At 38.6% G+C, this 24,286-nt stretch overlaps 1 protein-coding gene across 1 annotated transcript in view; it reads right to left on the reverse strand.

Moving 5' to 3' along the window:
• The window catches only part of DNAH11 (dynein axonemal heavy chain 11), a 4,606,558-nt gene that overhangs the window by 3,534,678 nt on the left and 1,047,594 nt on the right, over nucleotides 1–24,286 (reverse strand). Inside the window, exon 21 of the mRNA XM_044065542.1 lies at nucleotides 19,788–19,946. Coding sequence (XP_043921477.1) covers nucleotides 19,788–19,946 — 159 coding nt within the window. The remainder of the gene's footprint in view (nucleotides 1–19,787; nucleotides 19,947–24,286) is intronic.

A 24,286-nucleotide genomic window follows, 5' to 3' on the forward strand; every position in this document is an offset into this window, starting at 1 on the left:
TTAGTTTTCATAGCTAAAATTACAATATTTCACATAAAAACACGTTTTCCTCAGAAAAAAACAGCAGTGGAAGGTTTCCCACAGCAGATAACTTATCTGCCAAGCCTGAAAGATCGCTAGGAGATAGTACCATGAAGACTGCAAAAAGAGGTTACTTCTGCAGCAAGAAAGCTCTGAAGTTTTTGGCCCTACGAATGTCTTTGATATGGATCTTTGCTTGATCTACTAGCAGTTAGAACACATGAAAGGTGTCTTTGAAAAGATGGCCAATTGGTCATATCCTTGGCAGGATATGCCCCTAACAGCTTAGGCTACTGTATCTGTGCTCTAATCTTCAATGTTCATTGTATGTGTTACACGTAAATTGTCCCCATTTGGAAATAGTCAACACTTTAACTATTCTGTCAACCATTCAACATGTAATAAACTTGGCTATGACTGTAGGAAGATCAGACAATGTAGGCTCTAATCCCACACCAGGTGCGTGGATTTATTTTTTTCAATATTCACTGTAGTTCAGCATAGGAGGTGCTTCAATTTTGAGGGGCCTTTACTACTGATTCTGTCAAAACAATATAATCCTATTACAATTCAATATTTCAATATAAACTTTTCTTTAATGTCATACTTACATCACAGGCTTCATTTTGACATTACATAGTTATGCTACATTGTATTCTCTTTAATTTAGTTCACTTAACTCCATATTTCATTGTACAATATCCCTTTTTACCTGCCCCTCCAAATATGCCCCAATCACTTTGTTAATTTTCTTCCTTTAAATCATTCTGCCCATCATAACAGCTACACATATCTTTTCCTATGTATATGCTGTAAACTTTATCTCTTCCATTACCTTTGCATTTATTTGTAATAAAAATAATGTTAAATTATGTCAAGTTCTTTGTTGCATATACTCCCGTCGCACACTTTCACTTTCTTTCTTTTTTTATTAATTTTGCATTTGACAGCCACCACACAAAACCCAATAATCTATCTGCTATATCCTTTTCATTTTTGCCAACGACGTTTGTATTGTTTTCTTCAAATTTTCCACAACTTCATATTTCATAATAATATCTCACTATAAAATATATAACTTTTATCACTGTTCATTCTTCTAACCTTAATTTCCAATTTCTTCAATGTCTCATAATTTCTCGTATATTTCTGTTGACCCCTATTTCACCAGCTTCTCTTCCTTTTCATCATTTTCTGTAGTCTCTATCCATATTCATTATATTTTATTGCACCTGATTCCTCTTTCCAAAGCTTTATAAATATCACTACATAAAATATACCATCTTAACCACTTGTAATCCTCCTTTTTCCATCATGTACATACAGTATTCCTGTTTTATTGGGTTTGATCTCCTTCTATATTCCTCAAACCCATTTTAAGAAATACCATTGGTTTCATTTCAGACAATACAGTTGTTCTATATAAAATTCTGTCATATATAATTTTTGTAAAATAAAAAGTGAGGAAGGCATTTAAAACAAACCCATAGTTCATGTCAAATGTCACCAAATACTCAAATTTTGTACTAGTCAACAAATCTGGCTGTCATTTTTTGCCCTGTGTTGTGAAGACCTCCTTTATTGTAGGGATGTCCATAAAACAGATTTAGTGTTAACAATGAAAACAAAGCTCCACACAAACTGTAATGTCCAAAAAGCAGGCAACCAGGATCCAATCCACGCAAACAACGTTTATTGAGTGCTTTCGTCTCTTGAATAGAAACTTCTTCAGAATAACACAGCATATTACCCAACAGCCTTATATATGCTATTCCAACAAATTAGTCATCATTAACTAATTAATAAAATAATGCCCTGAAAGGACATAGAAACATTTAAAGAGCAACACACACATATATATATATTACACTCACAGTAAAAAAAGAAAAAATGCGATTAAAAACATATAAAAGATACTTGACAATTAAATATATCCTGTAAGTTAAAAATAATCAAAGCAACAGATGTCAATATTTATGCATCTGAAAGTATATATGTATTTGTTGTTTATTAGCATCCTATCCTAATAGTAGGTATTAATGACTGTCATATAAGAAATTGTGCCTTGAGCCTAAGAACAGAGCTGATGGATACTGCACTATTAAGACCCGGTGCTTCAGATGCATTTGTCCTAATTTGCCATCTAAGCTCAGCCATTTCTAGGTAATCATTGAGTGGCCCACCTCTTTCACCCATCCTAACCTGCTCAATAATAATGAATCTGAACCCATGTCCTTCATTGGTTACTATATGTCCTGCTAATGCACTTCAATGATATATTGGCATTGTAGGCAATAGCAGCATTTAACCATCCCTGCCTCTATATCAGGATTACATTTCTGTCTTTTCAACATATTTTTGATGCTACATTCCTTTTTATATACAATGCTGGGAACAGGGCCTAACAACTGTGCCTGTTCTTCATCAATTCTAAAAATGTTCCAGTTATGTTCAATAACATTCCTGATGCTGTAAAAATGCTGATTAAACTTGAAAATAGCAGATTTTTTATGGAAAGTCTTAGTCTCTTGATTTTCCTTGTTTGATAACCCTTCCCCTGTACCAAGAAGGGGAATAAAATAGTCACTAGCTCTCTTATTTATACCTCCTCAGGGATGTTATTTAAATAATTATCTGGATAACCTCTATTTAGTAACATCCCTTTAAGGGTCTCAATTTGCTCTATTAAACTGATCATATTCCAATATCATCCTGGCAAGCCATACCCCCTGTCCTTTTACTAAAGGTGCAGGGGGTGGTAACTATCAAAATGTAGGAGGCTATTAGAGTAGGTGGGCTTGCAGAAAATAGTGGAGGTGAAATGTTTATTGACCACATCTTTCTTGATGGTGATGTCTAAGTAATTCACCTCTGTAACACTAATAGAATGTGTAAATTCAAGAAAATCTGTGCTGATGTTCAGGACTTCAAGAAAGCCTTCTAGTTCTGTCATATCACTGTTCCACAAAATGATGATATCATCCAGGTAACAACCGTAAAATGTCCACGAGTTAGCGTAAGGATAATTAAAAATAATAGCTTTTTCCCAAAATGCCAGTACCATGTCCGCAAAGATGGGGGCACATGCTGCCCCCATTGCTACCCCCTTAACTTGTTTAAATAACTGCTGTTCGAAGGTAATAATACTGGTATCTAACACTAGTTCCATAAGTGTTCTAATTGTTAAGATGGTGTTATGATTTAAGGTAGTGTACTGGTAAAACCAATCAATACCTGTGTAATGGGGTATGATAGAGAATAAGTCCCAAACATCAGTTGTGATAAAGATCAGATTATCAGTATACATATCTTTCTTGATTTTAGATAGAAAATCCCAGGAGTCTTTAAGTATCCAAGGGCAGTCCTTCAAAATATTTTTTAATTTACAGTCAATGTATTTAGCAATGGGAAATGATTTAGATGCCCGAGCATCCACAAAGGGTCTAAATGGGGGGGTCAACTAGGTCTTTGTGTAACTTGGGGACACCAAATATTGTAGGTATTTTAGGATGTTTAACTAACAAGTACTGATGCTCCTCCGGGTGGATTTGTTGGTTCATGAGCATTTCTTCCAGCATAACATCCACCTTGCTATACCAAATGTTCTTCTCATTCAAACTAACTTCACAGTAGGTATCACCATATAATAGGGTAAACATTTTATTTATGTAGGAATTATAGTTCATGATAACCAGGCCACCACCTTTGTTGGTTTCATAACCCTTATTTCAGTATTGTCACAAATTTCTCTTAATAGTGCCCTTTCCACTGTGTTCAAATTGTTACATCGTCTCCCCCTGTCCCTGTTGAACAATTCCCTGATATTTTTTTCGCATAGTTTTTCAAAAGTTAATACTGAAGGATGTAAAGTTGGGTTGAAAATACTTGTTTTTTTAAGAGTGGTATACTCAGGGGCGTTAGTGCTAGTTCCCTTGAATAAAAATTCAACTTCCTAGTAAAATGTTTTAAATCAATTATGGTCTGATCTAATTAAGCTTTTTTATAGACCCTTTAGAATCCCCCTCCCCTCAGGAGGTCAGAGAGATTAAGGAACCAGAGGGGGGGGGGTATTTATTACAACTACAACCAACAATACCCCACATACACGAAGGGGAAATGGAGAGGGAGAGGGAACAGATACTGAACGTCAAATCTAACTCTAATCTGGTTGTACTAGAGAATAGTGGAGGTGAATTCAAAGTATATAACTACAGCAGGTTTGAATTTAATGGTCAAGTAGCAGACTTGTTTGAAAAAGGTTTGACGTTTGTACCTGATAAAAAAGCTTCACTCAAGGGATTAATTTCCTTTAATGGGCCTAAATGGTAAATGTCTTCCATTTACTAGAGTACAGTTTTCAAGTGGAGGGTTTATGAGCCAACAAGAGGATGTGGAGTACTGGAGTGGAAATAGTAGGACGCCTGGCAACTAATGGAACTGAGAGAACCATGCTGTCAGCTTGAGGTTCAAAATATCTGGGTGAACAAGACAATCTGGATGGGACAGAAGTTATGGGACCGGGTCCAGAAGCTAAGCTTATCGAATCAGATAAGCCCAAATGAAGGGGAACTAAATTTATCAAGGCAAAAAGGGTGCAATGAGGATTACTGTGTTTTTTAACCTGAGTACTTTCTGTATACATTTTGGAATTAGAGAAATTGGGAGAAAGGCATACAGGAGACCAGGGGGCCAACTGTGAAGGACAGCATCTCTGGCTGACTTCCCAGAGGGGGAATCAGGGTGAAGTAATTGCTGCACTTGTTGTTCAGGAGATAAACAAACAGGTCACAGCAAGATCGACCCCACTGCTGGAAGATCATCTTCGCCACTTCTGGATTGAGAGACCACTCATGAGGCTAAAGGATACATCTGCTTAGCTTGTTTGCAATCACACGGGAACTCCCAGGAATGTGCATTGTTATTAGAAAGTGGTTGGAAGAGATCACTCACTGCCACACTCTGAGGGCTTCTTGACAAATGAGACAAGCCTTGGTTCCTTCCTGCTTGTTGATGTACCAAACTACTGATATTGTCTGTTTGAATGCAATTGTGCCCTTTGGAAGAGCTGTCTGAAAGGCCTGCAAAACAAGAAGCACCACTCTTAGCTCCAGGACACTGATGTGCAAGTTGGCCTCTAATGGAGACATCTGGGAAGCGTCTGTAATCACTATGGCCATAGGCTCTGGAAGAACAAAGGGACGACTGTGAAGAATTTGTTCAGGATGCATCCACCAAAAAAGATCCATCTTGCAAAAACTGGTGATCAGGATTTGGTCTGATAATGGTTGGTGACCACTGGGAAGCTAGTAGCCATTGCAGAATCCTCATATGAAACCTGGCTAAAGGTACCAGAGATATTGATGCTGCCATTGACCCAAGAGTTTGCAAAACTAGTCGGGCAGGAACCCTCTTTCGGCAAATTATCTTTTGAACCTGTACCACTATTCTTTGAAGTCTCTCTGGAGGAAGGGATGCTATAGTTGTTTGCGTATTTAGTACAGCCCCTATGAATTCTAAATTTTGCATTGGTGTTAAATGTAATTTGTTGAGATTTACCATAATTTCCAGATAGGAGCAGATATTGAGAATGTAATCTCTGGCTAATATTAACTGATGCCTGGTCAAAGATATTATGAGTCAGTCATCAAGTTCGGAAACACCTGGAATCCTTGCAGTCTAAAGTGAGCTGTTACTACTACCATGCATTTGGTGAACACCCTGGGGGCTGTGGTAAGACCAAAGGGCAGTACTGTGAATTGGTAATGACTGGCTCCCAGTCAGAAGCAAAGTAAGTTTCTGGAGCATTTGTCCATTTTTATATGGTAAAACACATCCTGAACATCTATTCAGCAAATCCAGTAATCTTTCTTCAGAAAGGGAAGAATAGACTGTAACATGACCATTCAGAAATTTGTTTGCTGAGCAGACTTGCTCAACACACTGAGATCAAAAATGGATCACCAGTCCCCTGTCTTTTTTGGCACTAAAAAGAATCTTGAGTAGGTTTCATATCCTTTCTGGTCTGGCAGGATGTCTTGGATGACTCTTTTGTTCAGCAGTTTTTGAATTTCATGTACTGCTGAATCCCTCTGATTGGGTGGAACATTGGAGATATTCTTGAGAAGACGGGGAGGATGAGAAAAGGGAATGATATAGCCTCTGGATATAATGCATTGCACCCAGGAATCTGTTATGTTTATCCAGGCATTTAGGTACAAGGATAAGCATCCCCTGACTGCCTCCAGAGGAAGGCAATTGGGCCTCCCTTTAGGAACGCTGAAAAGGCTTCCCTGGGAAGGAATCCCTGAAGCCATGGTTTTGCAGACCACCTCTGCTGCGAGGATGGATGGCATCTTCTGTTTTGCCCCCCACCCCGCCATTGGGGGAACCGCCTCCACATGGGTCTTGGAAAGACCCTTGGGATTTTTTGAACCACTTTTTTCCAGCACTCCTTTGGTTCCTAGAAAAGGAACTCTAGGGATGGAGAAATGTATGCCCACAGCAGAAAGGGTCTTAGCATCCTTCTCACACCTGGATAAAGTCTGTTTCACTTTTGTGCCAAACAAGTATGTCCCTTCAAAGGAGGCACTGATGAAAGGAGGCTTGAATGGTTCTGCAAAATCACATAGGTGCATCCAGGCATGCCTCCTTAAGACTACACCTGTACCGGCTTCCCTGGAAGACTCCAGGGTGGCTAACTGGGAAGCCACTTTCTCTTGGACTTCCTCAGCTACAGCTCCTGCCAAGGTATCTGACAACTCCTTAATCAGATCCCGTTGGAGTCTTGTGAAGTGTGCCAAAAAGTTCAAAGACCTTATAGAAAAGGTTGATGAAGTAAAGACCTGCTTCCCAAATCTGTCTGCAGCCCAAGACTCTCTGTTGGGCAGAAGGACAGAGAAACGCTCCTCAGCAAGTTCCTTCTTAGTGGCAGCCACTATGACTATGGCATCCACAGCTAACCCTTTGGTCCAGAACTGCTTATCCTCAGGGGCAGACAGTATTTTATCAGGTCTTTTAAGGATGGCCTCAATGGTGTCTAGAGTCTTCCATGCCCACTGTGAAAAGTACAGTTGTGTACACTTACCATAAATGTAGATGCTCGAGTGTATTCACTGTAGCAGTCATTACATTTGGGTAATCCTGCTGGCAGGTTGCCCTCAGCTGGCCTGAATTCCAAAGTCTTGGGTCCTGCGTCAACTGCTGCTGCCCCTTCCCTGATGTCAGGTCGTCAGGGGTATAAAAGAAGCAGCCAATGCCATTTTCTTCAGTTTTTCTTGCCCCAGATGTCAGGTGCCCCCAAAAAAGGGTAGCCAAACTTTATATATATATATATATATATATATATATATATATATATATATATATATATATATTCAGAAATACATCAATACAAATTTTACCTTCATCTATAAGCAAATACACCATATAGGTAGTATAAATCAGAGAAGGAAAGATAAGATCCAAAAGAAAAAAGGGGAAGGTGGGTGAGTAACATGGACTGCAACAGTGAATACACTCGAACATCTACATTTATGGTAAGTGTACACAACTGTACTATGTTCTTCGTGTGTCACTGTTGCAGTCATTACATTTGGGTAGAGTCCCAAAGCTATGGTTGGGAGGCTGGAACTAGATAGCAGTAGGAGCAGCTATGAGGCCCTGCAGAACTGCAGTGGCAAAGCCTGCCCTGGATTTAGAGTAGAGTGGTAGTGGCAGATGATAATGCTTTGTAAAGGTGTGCACTGTACTCCAAGTAGCCACCTCTAAAATGTCTCTGGTTGGTACTCCCCTGAGAAAGGCTGCTGAGGTGGCTGCAGCTCTGGTGGAATGAGGCCTTATGCCCTTAGGCACTGGCTTGTCATAGTGTAGCAGAAATTAATGCAATGGCCTAACCATTTAGAAATAGTCTGCTTTGAGATAGCTTTCCTTGTGATCCTGCAGCATGTGCCACTAGTAATTGCTCTGTCGTCCTAAAAGTTTTGGTTCTGTCCAAGTAGAATCTAAGCTGTCTGTGTACGTCCAAAGAATGCAGAATTCTCTCCCCCTTGTTCTGTGGATTTGGGTGAAAGGTTGGCAGATGGATAGCTTGGTCAAGAGCCACACTGGACACTATTTTAGGCATAAATGTTGGGTTTGTCCTCAGGGAGACCCTGTCTTGATGAAAAATGATGTAAGGTTCCACAGCCATAAGTGCCCGTAGCTCTAAAACTCGTCTTGCAGAAGTAATTGCTAAGAGCAGAGCTGTTTTCCAAGATAAAAACTTCATATTCGCAGTAGCAGCTGGCTAAAAGGGAGGCAGGGTGAGCTTTTCCAAGACATAGTTGAGGTCCCATGCAGGTATTGGTAGTATCCTTGGGGGCCTTAAATTTTTGGCTCCTCTGAGGTACTGCCTTAATAAAGGGTGAGAAAAAAGTGGTGGCTCTGTATTGTAATGAGCCGAAATGGCAGAGGCATGAATTTTAATTGATGAAAAAGATAGCCCTTTGTCCAGCATCTCAGTTAAGTATTGTAAAATCTGAGGAATATTTGGTACTGCTGTATCAGTTCCTTGTGCCTGGTTCCAGGCACAGAATCTCTTCCATTTTCCAGCATAAGACTTTCTAGTACTATGCCTTCTGGATTCCAGAATGACATCCATCACAGCTTTACTGAGAGGTTTTTTGTATGATTACATTATCCGCCATGCTGCCAAGATTAATGTTCTAAGTTTGCTGTGCATGATCTGATTGTTTTGCTGGGACAGCAGTCGAGGTATTTGAGGTAAGGTCCAAGCTGGGTATAGAGATAAGTTCCTTAGTATTGAATACCAGTGCTGGTGTGGCCAGTCTGGGGCAATCAGTATCATCTTTGGTCTCTCCTGTCTGACCTTTAGGAGCACCTTGGGGAGGAGAGGCAGTGGAGGAAAGGCATATACTGACAGGTTTTTCCAGCTGAAAGATAGGGTGTACACTTTCCATGCTTGTCTGTGATAAGTCCTTGTGCAGAATTTTTTAGTTGGCAATTGAGAGGGGAGGCAAATAGATCTATGTCCGGGCATCCCCATTTCCTTGTTATCATGCTGAAGACTTGTGGATCCAACTTCCACTCGTGGGGATCCATGAGGTTTCTGCTTAGTTCATCTGCCAGAGTATTTTCCTTTCCTGGCAGGAATTGTGCCTGCAGATGTACTTGGTAAGTCAAAGCTGTGTCCCACAAAGTTATGGCTAGTCTGCAAAGGGGGTAAGAATGTGTGCCCCCCTGCATGTTTATATACCACATGACCGTGGTGTTGTCTGTCTTTATCAGTAGTTGTCCCGGATGAAGTAGGTCCTTGAAGGCTGTCAGGGCATTTTGAACAGCTAACATCTCTTTTTGATTGATATGTAGATGCATTTGCTTTGAGGACCATGTGCCCTGAATGCATCTTCCTGCCATGTGGGCTCCCCAGGCATAGTCTAATGCATCCGTTGTTAGTGTCTGCCTGGCTGGAGGTAATGTGAATGGCTGTCCCTTATTCTGGTGACAAGCCTTTGCCCACCATCGAAACTCCTGTTGCAGGCAGGGAATGAGAGTAATGACTGTTTCCAGGCTGTGGCAATGTTGAGTCCAAACACTTTTTAGGTATCATTGAAGTTTCCTTATATGCAGTCTTGCATATGGACTTAGTAGGATGCAGGATGCCATGAAGCCCAAAGCCTGCAGAATTTTTCTTGCAGATAACTGGGCCTTTGTTGCCAACATTTTGAAATAGGTAGTCAGTTGCCTTTGTTTGTCTGGCGTGAGATAAGCCATCTGGGCAGTTGTATTCAAGCTTGCACCCAGGAATGTTATCTCTTGTGAGGGTACTAGTTTTGATTTCTTTTTGTTGACTGTGTACCCTAGACACAAACGCCAGATGTTGAAGAAGAATGTCCTTGTTCTCTGCTTGAATGAGACAGTCGTCCAAGTAAGGATATATCTGTATTCCTCTTTGTCTGCAGAATGCAATAACTGGTGCCAGGCACTTTGTAAAGACCCTGGGCACAGTAGATAAGCCAAAGGGCAGTGCAAAAAATTGGTAATGCATTGAACCAGCCTTAAATCTTAGGCATCTTCTGCATGATTGTCTGATTGGAACATGCAGGTATGCTTCTTTTAGGTCTAGAGTCACAAGCCAAGCATTCTTGCCCAGCTTGGGCAGAAGCTGTTGCAAAGGCAACATTTTGAATTTTGGAATATCCAGGAAAGTGTTCAGAATAGATAGGTCCAGTATGGGCCTCCAGGCCTTGTCCTTTCTGGGTACCAAGAACAGTCTTGAGTAAAATCCTTGTCCCTGCTCTTGCTCTGGTACTTGTTGAATGGCCCCCATGTCCATGAGGGATGAGATTTGTTTTTGTGCCTCTGCCCATTGATTTTTTGGCAGATCTGGCCAGCCGTTTGCCTTTGGCAGAGTATGGAAATGGAACTTGTAGCCTTGTGACACTTTGTTTAGAACCCACTTGTCCTGGGTTATGATGTGCCAGTTTTGAGCAAAAAGTGCTAATTTTCCCCCTAAGGGTGCTGCCAGAAAATAAGTGCTTGATGCAGGCAGGGGGAAGTCATTGGGACTGTTTCCTGTAAGTTTGTGATTTGTCTTCTCCAGCTTTGGAGGTAGAAGCACCCCATTGCTTGGGCCTATAAGAACCTTGCGTCTGGGATCTACTGCTAGGGCGTCTGGATCTGCCCCTTTGTCTGTCTGACACAGGAAAGGACCAATTTTTTGTAGGCCAGTGTCTACTAAACCTAGGTGGCTGTACTTGTAAAAAATCTTTGACAGTTTTCATAGATTTTGCTTTGTCCTCTATTTTCTTTAACACCTCTTCTGCCTTAACACCAAACAAAATATCATGCTGTAAAGGTGCATCTAGTAATTTAACTTTAACATGATCAGGCAGATTTTGTTCCTTTAACCAAGCATGCCTCCTAATTACAGAACCCGTAACTGTGGCCCTGCAGGAGGCCTCCAAAGAATCAAAACCACATTGCAAAGTATGTTTTCCAACTTGTTCTGCTGCATACAGTAAATCCTGCATTTCCTTGTATTCTGCACATTCAGAATTTAACAACATTTTCTGTTTAAGCAATCCCATGACATGTTGCTGATACTTGAGCATATGAAATTGACAGTTTAAGGCCCTTATAGCCAAAGTTGCAGATGTATAAACCTTTTTTCCCCCATCTATCCAGTGCCCTTGAATCTCTGTCAGAGTGGGTTGTTTTTTTTTTTTGCGGTGGAAGCCTTAACTCCCTTTGGACCCTGTGAAATAGTTTCTGGGTCAGCAGCAGGGTTTTTAAAAATAAATTTGTGTGAATCAGGAACCCTGTAACATCTGTCAGGCTTAACAGGAGCTGGGGGTAAGGAGTCAGGGGTCAGACTAGACTCCGAAAACACATCTACAATGTCTAACACAGGTGGAATGGCTAGAGGTCTGTGCTGAGGTAGTAAAAGAAAATCCCTGAGCCTCTTTTTAGATTCTGAAAAATCTTGGCTCTCCCAGTGGAAATGCTCCCTCATGGTATGCAAGGTTCCCCCAAAAGAATAGTCCTCAGGAGGAGATGCTGAAGGTATAGATTCTTCAGCATCAGAATCCTCACAGGGTGGAAGAGAATATTTCTGATCAGAAGAGGAATCAGAAGAAATAGAAACCTGATCTGAAGATTCATAGTCAGTGTCTTGCCTAGGCCTCTTATCAGAAGGGAGGGTGGGAACCCCTGATCAAGGTAATCAAGTCTTCGGCCATTTTGAGCATCTGTTTTTTGGGCATACAGGCCTGTCCACATGGCTCTTGAGTTTGTTTCCTTGCTTTAGAAGGTGCTTTAGTCTTTGCCTTTGAAGCTGAAGTTGTTTTAATGTAAAGATGTTTAGGTCTGAATACACCCTCAGAAGCCGGTGCCTGCTCAGCAGCTCTGGACCCATCTGAGGGATTAGCGTTCGAGGCTCCAGTACCTTGAGTATCCAGCGGCATGGCAGACTCCACATGGGAGTCGGTAGCGGCCTGCGACTCTAAAGTAGTTGGCATCAGGGGCTGTGAAAGTGCCTCACTGAGAACCGGTGAACTGGCGACTGGCTAGGGGGGAGCTTCTTCATCGGTTTTGGGCCTCGGTTGTTTTTCTCTATCCTTTTCTTTGCGTTTTTTGTAAACTCCGGTAGTCGGATGGCTATCCGATGACATTTCAGGATAATTAAACTGGCATCCAAAAAAGTTTAAAGCAAAATCATACCAACGCTTAATAGTGCGTTGGTTAAATCTAGCACAAAACCGACAACCAGTAACGTTGTGATCAGAGCCTAGGCAAGGAATACAGTAAGAATGAAAATCCTTATGAGGTATTTGCTTTCCACAAGAAATACAATTATTAACTTTTTCTGACATCGGTCTGGAGCAAGAAAAAAGTTTCCCCAACAGGGTACTTAGCTTTATTGAAAACTTTGGATCTGAAACTCAAACAAGAAAATCTCAGGAGTCGGCCGACCGGCACTTGCGAACTGCTTCTGCTTCGGGCACCATGTGGCAAGAAAGACTGAAGTAAATGGCATTGACTGCTTCTTTTATACCCCTGATGACATGACATCAGGGGAGGGTGAAAGCAGCCGACGCAGGAACCAAGACTTTAGAATTCAGGCCAGCTGAGGCCAACCTGCCAGCAGGATTACCCAAATGTAATGACTGCAACAGTGAAACATGAAGAACATTCAACTGAATGAGTTCATCAGTGGATGGGATCACTGAAGAGGTAGACGGGTGGGTGCCAAAAGCCTGCAGGTAAACAGATTCCTCTGAGGAAGGGTTTTGGGACTTCCAGTCACCCCTCTGTTTTAAAATTTCTAGGATGTCTCCAAATGAGACAACTTCGAGGGGGTGACAGTGGAAACTCTTCCCCCTCAATGAAATCTGTGTCTTTGGTGACTGATTCCTGGGGGGGGGGGGATCTATGTACTTCCTCTTGCACTTCTTTTTCTGAGGGACCTCCTTAGGGGGTTAACCTGGGGAAGTATCAGAAGATGACAGAACCTGAGTTTAAGGAACCTGAAACTTCAGCACCCACTGTCCCAGTGGAAAGGCCAAAGGAATAATAGAACTAAAGGGGGTACCTGTTCTGAGGGGGAAGGTGCCGACCGAGTTAACATAAGTGAGAAGGCCCTCTCCATACCTTGAAGGTGGCCCCCCCTGAAGAGAGAAGGCAGCCCAGAACCAAGCTAGACTGCCTTGGGACTGGGGTCATTCTCCATTCCAAAGAACCGACCCTCGAGACAGAAGGTGGAGCTGAACTAACTACAGCCGAAGCTCAGAGCTAGAAGGACAGCTCCAAAAAACTTGGAGTCGAGACCTGCCACCCGGAACTGACAGAGTAGCTACGACTCCGGGAGGTCTCCATTTCCAATGTCACCAAAGAGCTCAGGGGAACTACTGGTTCTGAAGATGTGAAAAACTGTGGAGCTGGTACAGTCGGTGTTGGGAGATCTGGAACAGATGACTCTAAGACTTCAGATTAGGTTAGAGGAGGAGTAGTTAATGGTGTAAAAGAAGCTTCAGTGCTAATACCAGAGGGGATGGGAACATAAATAGCAAAATGATCATATGGTAAATGATGTAATCAAATAATTAACTTGAATTCTTAAAAAACAATCTAATATAATATAAATGCAGTACTGTAACAACATAAATAGTAGAACTCATATACTTTTAAAACTTATGGATATGATAAAAATCAATCTAATAAAATTAGATTAAGCAACCTAAATATTCACAATTTAGCTGCTCTTAGTCTCAGTATACTACTGAGTGAACAGTTTCCAATAATACCTGGGGAAATGTGGCATCCAATCTAAGCTGCCATTCTGTTTCTAACTTTTCTAACCTAGATTTGACATCTCCTCCTCTCTCAGTTGGAACAATTCTGTCTATAACAAAGAAGAAAAACCTTTTGAAGTTAGTACAACTCAAACTGTGGGTGTATACTGCATTTTCACTTTTTTATTTTTTATGTCTCGCAAATGTTCACTAATTCTTTCTTTTAGCTTTCTAATCATCTTGCCCACATAGAATGCTGGACAGCTTATGCAGGTCACAATATAAACTACCATTTGGTATTGCAATTGCAGTGCCCTGGGCAAGGCAAACTGTGAAAATAAGTCTCAAAAGCAGCGTATGGACTAATGTTGATGTACTTGCGCATTCTACACATATTAAATTTGGTCATGTTCTATCTATGTCTATTTTTCACCTCGAATTGCTCAAACGTTTCGACCAGACAGGTATGGGCATTATGAAAATCATTATTAAAGAAAACGAAAGACAACTGCAAATGTTAGAAAAGACAATTATTTACCTGAATACTACTATAACTAATGATCTGCTTTTTGAGCACAAGCAAGCTGAATATAAAAAGATTTTCACTGACACTGATGTCTTTGTTAAGAGCATTTTTGAAAGGAAGCAAAAGAAACTGCTTAGGGACAAGAATGATTATGCTAACAAAACAGTATATCCTGTCCCTAAAGGAGTTGATAATGTCAGTGAATGGAATATGGGACCTAATATTAATAATGACCTCATTGATTCTAATAATGAGCCTGATGGTTTGGGCAGGGATGAAGCTTTTTTAGACCAACCAGCCCCCTTGAGAAGATCTCAAAGTTTAAAGAAAAGAAGCCAGAAAAATTATGGACAACAGCAACAAGCCCAACAGTGGTATCCACCACAAAGTACAGTTTTGTACCTACCATAAATGTAGATGTTCGAGTGCTCATACAGCTGCAGTCATAACAGATGGGTTATCCTGCCATCAGGCGGGTCCTCGGTCGGCCAAATTCCAAAGTCTAGGTCCGGCGTCGGTTGTCGTCGCCTCTTCCCTGACGTCAGTGCGGCAGGGGTATACATGTTATACTTTCAAAGTTGTCACCCCCCATATCAAAAAAGAAGTGTAATAAAGGGACAAATGGTGAGAATATCAAGATTGGTCAGTGCTAAGAATAAGTTTGAGGAAGAACTATATGTCCTTATTGGTGTGCTTAAGGAAAGGGGCTACCCCTTAAGGCTATTACTAAAGATTAGAAATGAAATTTTGGAAAAAAGAGAGGAGATATTTATGCCTATTCTTTTAGCAACAGGTATGACACCCTCAGAAGAAAAAAATGAAACTGCTTATGACAAGACATTAGTCATACCATACAACCAGGAAGTAGGTAAACTTAGAACAGCAATATCTGATTGCTGAGACAGTATTTTTAACCTGGAGACTAAATCAGTTCTGGGAGAAAAATCCAAGATGGTTTTCAGTCAGCGTAAAAATCTAAAATAGCTTTTTGAGAAAGAAAAGGACCTGAAAAATAGACATAGATCAAACATGACCAAATGTAATATGTGTAGAATGTGCAAGTACATCAACGTTAGTCCCTACGTTGCTATTGAGACTTATTTTCGCAGTTTGCCTTGCCCAGGACACTGCAATTGCAATACCAAAATGGTAGTTTATATTGCGACCTGCTTAAACTGTCCAGCATTCAATGTGGGCAAGAAGATTAGAAAGCTAAAAGAAAGAATTAATGAACATTTGCGAGACATAAAAAAATTTTTAAAAAAAGTGAAAATGCATTATACACCTACAGTTTGAGTTGTACTAATTTCAAAAGGTTTCTCTTTGTTATAGACAGAATTGTTCCAACTGAGAAAGGAGGAAATGTCAAATCTAGGTTAGAAAAGTTAGAAACATAATGGCAGCTTAGGCTGGATGCCACATCCCCCCATGTATTAATGGAAGTTGTTCACTCAGTGGTATACTAAGACTAAGAGCAGCTAAATTGTGAATATTTATTTTATTTTATTTTACATTTGTTGACCAGGAAAGTCCGACTGGACACAAGTCCTTTTTCAGCGGAGGCACAGGGAGAAAAGCTCTAGTTACATCAGAGGTAAATAAATAAACATAAGACAAGGATTGCATATACATATTTAAGAACAAAGCATTAACAAAATTAAGCAGTTGTTATTCAGTGATCTGTGTCTCAGTAGAAATAATCAGAATAATACAATGTTATACAATATTCATAATTATCATCATTTGGAAGTGGGAGAGGAGATGTAGAAGAAGAGAAGCTAGAGAAGAAAGTCAAACAAGAATAAGAGAAGTGTAAAGAATGACCATGAGGGAGGAACTTTGACTAGGGGTGAGGGGTGGTTTAGGTTACTTAATCGAATTTTATTAGATTTATTTTTATTATCACATCCATAAGTTTTAAAAAGTATATGAGTTCTACTATTCATATTGTTACAGTACTGCATTTATATTATATTAGATTGTTTTTTTAAGAATTCAAATTAATTATTTGATTACATCACTTACCATGTGATCTTTTTGCTATTTAATGCTGTGTGGTACAATATGGCTTTACTCTGATGAAGCCCTAACATGTAACAGGGTGAAAGAGCTTAGTTGTATGTGTTGTAAATTCCATTAAACGGGTGTGTTGGACTTTCACTGTGCAGTGGCTTTTTTGTTTTTTTTTGTGTGTTATTTTGAGTTTATATGTGCTCCTTGAGCATGGCCGTTGGTTTTATTATATATGCACTAATGTCATAAGTAAGATAATGAGGGCTCTGTTTCTAACATCAGATCACACACTTTCTTGTCAAATTTAAGAGACTCCACAAATAAAGAAATATATATGTTTTTGTAGTATAGGTATACTTAATCAATTGACATCACTATCCAGAATAGTAGAGTTTGACTAAATTAATTTAAAAGTTCTTTCAATCTACCCCGAAAATGATGATTTATTGCATTTTACAAATATATTTTGCAAGTTTCCAACATCACATGTTTTATATCTCCAACAATATCATTGTAATTTGAGCAAATTTCTGCTAATCTCCAGGGCTACCAAAATAATAAATGCAAATATTCCAAAAATATGCATTTCTGGAAATGTATTTCTAAATAAATATGTAACCAAATGCTGCTTAGCCAATGAGCTTTCTATATTATTCAAAAAAGAAAAAACTCTGTGGCCCAGATAGATGGAGCCCTTACTGTAACCCAGGTGACTGGGGCTCAATAAGCTGCCAAAGCAATGAAGGAGCCAGGGAGGGGGGAAAGAGGAATGAAGAGCTCGTAACATGCTTGCCTTTCCTGGAAGGGAGGGGTTCATGCACACTCTGGGGCAAACTGGGCATGCAATATCCATACTGCAGACCAGGAAAACCATTGCTCATGTTCCAGAGTGAGTGGGGGTCATGGCCACTTGGAGAGAATCTCCCTTAAGGAACTGAAAGGACATCCTTATTTGATGGGCCATCTCACTCTCCTCCCTGGTACCTAGCCAAGTGTTTGCAACTATGGTCAGAGAGAAAAAAGACAAAATGTGAACTGCCCCTAAATGACTGTCTTCCTAGTCTCTCCCCAGTGAAGACCAACTGGCTAAGAGGGAGGACTGATGGTCAACAGACAGTGGGGATAAGACTGTGGAAAAAAACTCTGTGACAATGGACTAGTGAACTATCTTATGCCTTTATAAATACTGAAATTTTGATTTGATAGCATTTTTAGACTGTTTACCATCAAGCTACCCAATCAGAGAAATTCAATTTGTTCCTTAGCTCAGGGGTTTTCACCCAGAGATGCTCATTCAGGCAACCATAATGTTGCTTTGTAGTCTCATAGGAATCCTAGCAATAAGAAAATCTGAAATGGCCTGAATCCCTCCTGGGTAGAGTGACAAGCAATCTGGATCAACATGGAGGCTTCCAACCATCAGTGGCTCAGTGAACCTAACACTTACCCATAAACCTCATATTTGCATCTTGGGACACTCTTCTGAGTGGACCTATCCAGTACACAGTCACCCATGACCCTCCCCCACCTCAGGGATCGACACACCCATGCTCCACTGTCAGTGCCACCAAGTTCCTGTGTTACTAATCAAACTCAGGTCACAATGTCAGAAGTCAGGGCTTTATCTTTCTATGCCAATGAAAGTGGTTGTTTTAAAAAAAAAAAAACTTTTTTCTTAGAAAGTTTTTATTGGTGAGTCTTCTAAGTCTTCGTCATTATTTCACAAATCCTTTATTCAGCTCTCAATTTTTTATTATATATATATATATATATATATATATATATATATATATATATATATATATATATATATGTATATATATATGTATACACACACACATACACACAAACACATATTTTTCATATTTTTCACAATTTTTTATTATATATACAGATATATATATATATATATATATATATATATATGCATACACACACAAACACACACACAAACACATATTTTTCATATGTGTGTGTGTGTGTGTATATATATATATATATATATATATCATATACACACACATACAAATGGACACACATGTACACGTTATATAGACTTGTATTTAAATATTCACATAAATATACATATACTCCAACGAACAGCAAATATGCCTCATCTAAATTAATATGATTTGCATTCCTTTATCTAAACTGACATTTCCATTTAAGAAACTTTTATTACAAACTTAATAACAACATCTAATTCTCTAAAACTATAATCATTCTAGTCTCTTTGTGTTTTAAACTATAATTGTATATATGTTCAGAGGTAAGGACTAAGCTAGCTACCCTTTGTAGATCATTTTAAGCAATGTCAATTTCCCTTTCAAAGATGAAAATCAAATCCTGTACCTTATGTCTGTACAGTCATCACCTTAAACACCTTAACATTTTTTTAATCATTAAATTGCTTTTGAAATACTTTCTAATTTTCTTTAAGAAGAATTCCAACATTCCTAAAACACCAGTTACATCTTTCTGTTGTTATTTTGTATCTGATTATAAGCTTCTTTCAAGGTGGAACTAATCACTGTCAAAACAGGTAGAATATCCAAACATTTTAGCATTAATTTCTAATAGTAGTCCTTCTTGTCCCCTTAGTGAAACTCATGACATTCCTGATATACTTAAATATATTGCCTAAATCTATGGGCAATGGTAGGTACTACATATCAATTTCCCTGTGGTACAAAGGTCAGAAATATTCAATTCCATGAACAATGAGCTCATCAACAAAACAAAATAATCACTATGTGGCAGTTGTTCAATACACCCCAACTCCAATTAGCTAACTAGTTTTCTCTCTTCTAAATGAAGTTATTTTCTGCACCCTAGAAAACATTGAAGATATCTTCTGACATTCCCCACACATAATGGCTGTTTTTCTGTTACGGTTTTTCCCCCCACAGATCATGTACTTCATTCCAACCTCACTAGACATTTGACATATTTAAGGTTGAAATCTATCAAATTTACATCACCCTGGAGAGTGTGGTTTTGGTTTAATCAGGGTGGCACTCTTAATTTATTTATTTATTATCTTACTACAACATAAAACTGCTTCAGACAGCAACAAACTGGCTATATTAGCCAACCATAATAAATGACAATATGTCTTGCTTAAAAATGTAATACTTCATGTATTTGGAACCCTCAACTGTTATTAGCTTTTCTTAAACTCTTACTTTCCAGTTATAATTTACTATTTGCTTCTCACATGTATATGTCCCACTGTAGCAAGCAAAGCTATTATTACTCAACTGTATATATCAATGTCTTAGGCCTGTCAAGTCAATGAAAATGTTCTATGGACCACTCCATTATTCATGGTTAACAAACAGAAAACAAAAACTACAGATAGACCTTTGAGCTCTGATATAATAACTACACACAATATCCTCTCAAAATTCTAGGATGCATGCACATATGCTACTTACCCTGACATATATAATGGTATCCCAAAGTGCTTTCAGCAGCACTATTTCTTGGCGGCACTGCTTCAACTGCTTGTAATCTGGAATTGTCACTTCAAATAAATTTGCAGATCCTTGCATGTCACTCATTTCTTCTTCCAATGCCATTAACTCATTATGCACCTTGAACAAACAAACAAAAAATAAGTTGCCTAGAGTCTAGAAAATACCTTTTGTGCATGCAAAATCAAATCAAATGGTAATGCATGACTACTATTCTCATCCACATTTGAAGATCATGCCAATATTTCTATACACATTCCTTTTTAATCCTGTCCTCAAATTTTATTTCAGTACATTTAGAATTGTGTGACACTTTGTTGGAAGAATAAGTAAAAAATCTCATTACAGAGTGCTAAACCTAACCTTATCATCACAATGCAAATATGCAAATAAGAAATAAAACTGAATCAGTAGTCCTGATGCATTTACTACTCAGATACAACCTGCAGCCACAAGGATAAAGGCAAGTTGTAAACTAAGTAGAACACTGCATTCACTGTTCAGCTTATTTGTTTTTATTTAATTGCAGACATACACAGTGGTATACCATTTTTGCAATGGATTTCCTTTTTTGACATTAAATTGTTTCTAAACTGAACCACCAAACATGAAATGAAACCATTTTGCCAGTTTTTACACTCAGTTTATATACATAATCTACCTGGTAAATGGCAAAATCCCAGCCCCAAGTGTACTTGGGGACCAACAAAAATTGTTCAAAGGAAATTAACTAGAAATAGAAAATAAAAGAAAATTAACTTAAGAGGCAAATGCAGGGACCAGGCATACAACAGTACCTTTTGTCAAAATGATTTACACAGGTTCATCTCTTCTACATCCATGTAAAGTTTTATTTCCAACAAAGAAAACATCCAAGTAGGCAAAAGTCTGAGCTCTTTCTTTCACAAAGATTCTGTAGATCTGAGGGAACTCATTTTACCAGGGCAAAAGAGATCAATGTACGCCTACTTAGATGTTTTCTCTGTTTGAATAATACTTTTCAAGGATGAAGAAGAAAGAATCCTTAAAAATTGTTCAAAGGTGTCAGTGGGGTCTACTTCACATTGTCCTAAGCTGGCAATATCGAGTCTGATATTGTCGGCACGACAATATCGAAAGTGAAGAACATCGTGCAAGTAAACAGAAATCTCCGTAAGGGGAGAGTTCTGTTTACCTCAATGTAATGCGGTCTCGGAGATGTTATATTTAAGTACGGGGGTTGTGGGGGTGCAGCCCCCCCATGTGGGGAGTGCAGGGGGGCTTGCCCTCCTATCTACACCATTTATTTTTTTACGTTATTCAATGTTTTACTTAATCGATCAATAAAGTTCAACCTTTATTGATTTGATTAAGTAAACCTTCGATAACGCGATATAGACGTCATCAGTGTACATACTATTTTCTTCTTTACTTTCACAATGATTACAGAGATTTGGATTTAATTTAAAACTTTTATTTCAAATTTTATAGCACAAACACTGATGGCAATGTGTTAAAACATTCTCATATTGAAAACAGATTTATCATGAGCAACAGTAAACTTCTCTACCCTTGAAACGTATTTTCATTGAAAATGCACTGAAACCCAGTTTTACAGAACATGCATCGTGCCAGTGTAGATTAAGTTGGGCTCCCACATGCATTTCTAGGACCATGTATAAATCCATGTGTTCTCAGAATCACCTTCCTAGTTGTTTTAAATAATATTTCTTATTTCATGCAGCAATATTTGTTAAGAGTACATTTTAAATGTGTAGTTTTGAACATTTTTTCGAGTAATCAGTAAAACAAAATGTACAAGTACCCATTTCAGAACATTTTAACCATAAATGGACACTCAAGCTGTTGCCATTATAATATAACAATAGCCATACTAAACATTTATGGCTAGTTTTATCAGCTGTATTCACATTACATGTCTGATTGTAATAACAGTGGTCATAATAAAGTATTCCAATTTACTTTACACAAATGCAAGTTAGTCCTGCAAAGACAGACTGATGACTTTCTAACTTTATCAGCTCAGCAAGGACAGTCTTTTTTACCCACATACATCCCCAAAACACAGCAATTATAGCTACATTGTTGACTGTATCATTGTCAGATGTCTGTGTCAAAAATTAATAACAATAATAATGAACCAAAGTCACATATTTCAAATTTGTTTCATACACACAGCAGCCAAAGTATTCCAACTTAATTCATGTCCACACATGCATGCATACTTGTTCTGCAAATCCAGCTTACAGGCTGTTTAAAAATGACCAGATAAGACCATTAAGTACTTTCATCTACAGACATCCCACCATCATTTCTAGCATTTTGTTGAATGTCTACACCCTTTATTGTTATGAAGAAATAAATTACTTGTACATTATTGGCAGCTTTGGATGAACTGCATGAAACTGTATAAAGATCAGTAGCATCATACTATAAGATCTGGGCATGTTTAGCATATTTCATATAGAAAAGTATTTATGAGAGCATAAGAAATAATGACATAACATATGCTGTGTCAATATGCACAATCTCTGTAGGAGTAAAAGTCATTTGAATAATTCTACATTAAAAATAATTATTACTAATGCAAAGGTTGCTGCTGGCAAACAACCATGAATTTTAGTGCTACTTCTAATTGCCTATGTTTCATTAAAATTTTTGTGTGCTGGTGAACTAGATCAGCTACGTAATAGGGGGTGGCTGGCAAACAATGACAACAGGTTCATAGCTACTAAGCATGCAGTCTTGGAAACCATTAAGGAACTTATCCCAAATTCCCAATTGCTCCAAAGCACTGACTGGTTAAGTAACTTACTCAATGTCATACAGTAGGAAAATGAAGGTGGAAAGATTCAAATCCTGCATCCTTGCCACATGAAGCAGTTCATTAACAAGTCAGACCTTCAAACAAGAATAACAGTTTTTAACTTACAGCAGAAATAATTTACAACCCAATTTTATAGAGAAGACTGTATTACAGTAATATGCAACAATGACTACATAATGAATGCTGAAGATTAGATGCTTCAGATCATCACTCCAAATAATGCAGACTACATGCCCTTACAAATTCGACCACTTTGCAGTTACTGGAGGCTGTAAAGAAGGCACTGCAAAAATATATTACTAAAATGCAACATGTTTAGACTATATTACACAGTCCAGGTCTATTAATTAATTCATTAATTCTAAATGCAATAAACAAAGCAAAACAATTATAAAGAAAATATAAATGTTGTAGCAGCTTTTGTTCAAAAACCCACAACTCATACAAAATTTAGAAATATTACTGCATACAACATACTGTTTTGCTTGGGGGGTTTACAAGCCTGCAGGACACTTACATGTCTTTGTTTTGTTTTTTGATCTCCCTGTGTCTTCTCTCTCATCAGGAATAGCTATCCTTGAATTGAAAGAATTTATCTGGAAGGCCAAGAAGGCAAGAGTTTAGTGGGAAAAGCTGATTCTTCCAATAAAACAAGATGGTTTAGGATTACCTGAATTGAAGATATATTTAAATCTTTTAAAACTCATATGCATAACACATGCAAAAGGCTATATTATAATTCAATGTGAAAGAGATGACGGGGGAGATTCAAGAAATAAGGACAGCATGGGATTTTCAATAACGATCCTTAAGGAGAACCACCACCATACAGAATATTATATTTGTAAAGTTGCAGAAAGCATACTAAGAAGTAAGCCAATGTAAGAATGTAGAAAGGTGACTTTGCCAACAGGGATGACTCAAATAGTGGTACAGATAAAAAGGGCACAAAGGGGGGCTAAAATTTACTGGAGAAAACTAGCAAAGGAACCATGGTACTTGGAGCAAATAACTAGAGAGGGACAGCCAAGAGAGTAGGATGAGGCCAAAACGTTGGGACTGCAGTTCGGAGATTGCTAGGGATAGAGATCAGAGTATAGACAAAGAGAAAGGAATAGGGGAGTCCTAAGTGAAAGACCTGCTTTGGTATAGTTTTTTTTTATTTCAATCTAAAACAGAAGCTAGTAATAAAAGATAAGATAATTGGTAGGGCATAAACATTATTGCATAATAATTTCATGAGTCAATCAGAGGAAATTAGAAAAGATTGGAAGAGAGACTGGAAAGGCAATTCACAAGAGGACAATGGCAGGATATGTGTCTGCCTCCTAAGTATGCAACAAAGTGCAGAAGGTTTTTTTGTTTGAAAGTGTCAACATAGGTATTTTAATACCCCAACTAGACTTCAAAGAACTTTTCCTCGGATAGATACCAAATGATGGAGATGTGATGGGGAAGAAAGAGGTAACTGGAAATATTTTTTGAGGACTGCAATGAGTTGGCAGATTTAAAAAATTCTCTACAGAATATACTGTCAGAAATTTCGGAGGTGCAATTGGCTGTAACTAAGGAAAAAAGAAGTTATGCACTTACCATAACATTTCATGTTTGTTGTCCATCTCACCATTCATTC

This window comes from Protopterus annectens, chromosome 3.part0, assembly GCF_019279795.1.
Source record: "Protopterus annectens isolate FY-2018-M chromosome 3.part0, PAN1.0, whole genome shotgun sequence".
Taxonomy (NCBI): Eukaryota; Metazoa; Chordata; order Ceratodontiformes; family Protopteridae; genus Protopterus; species Protopterus annectens.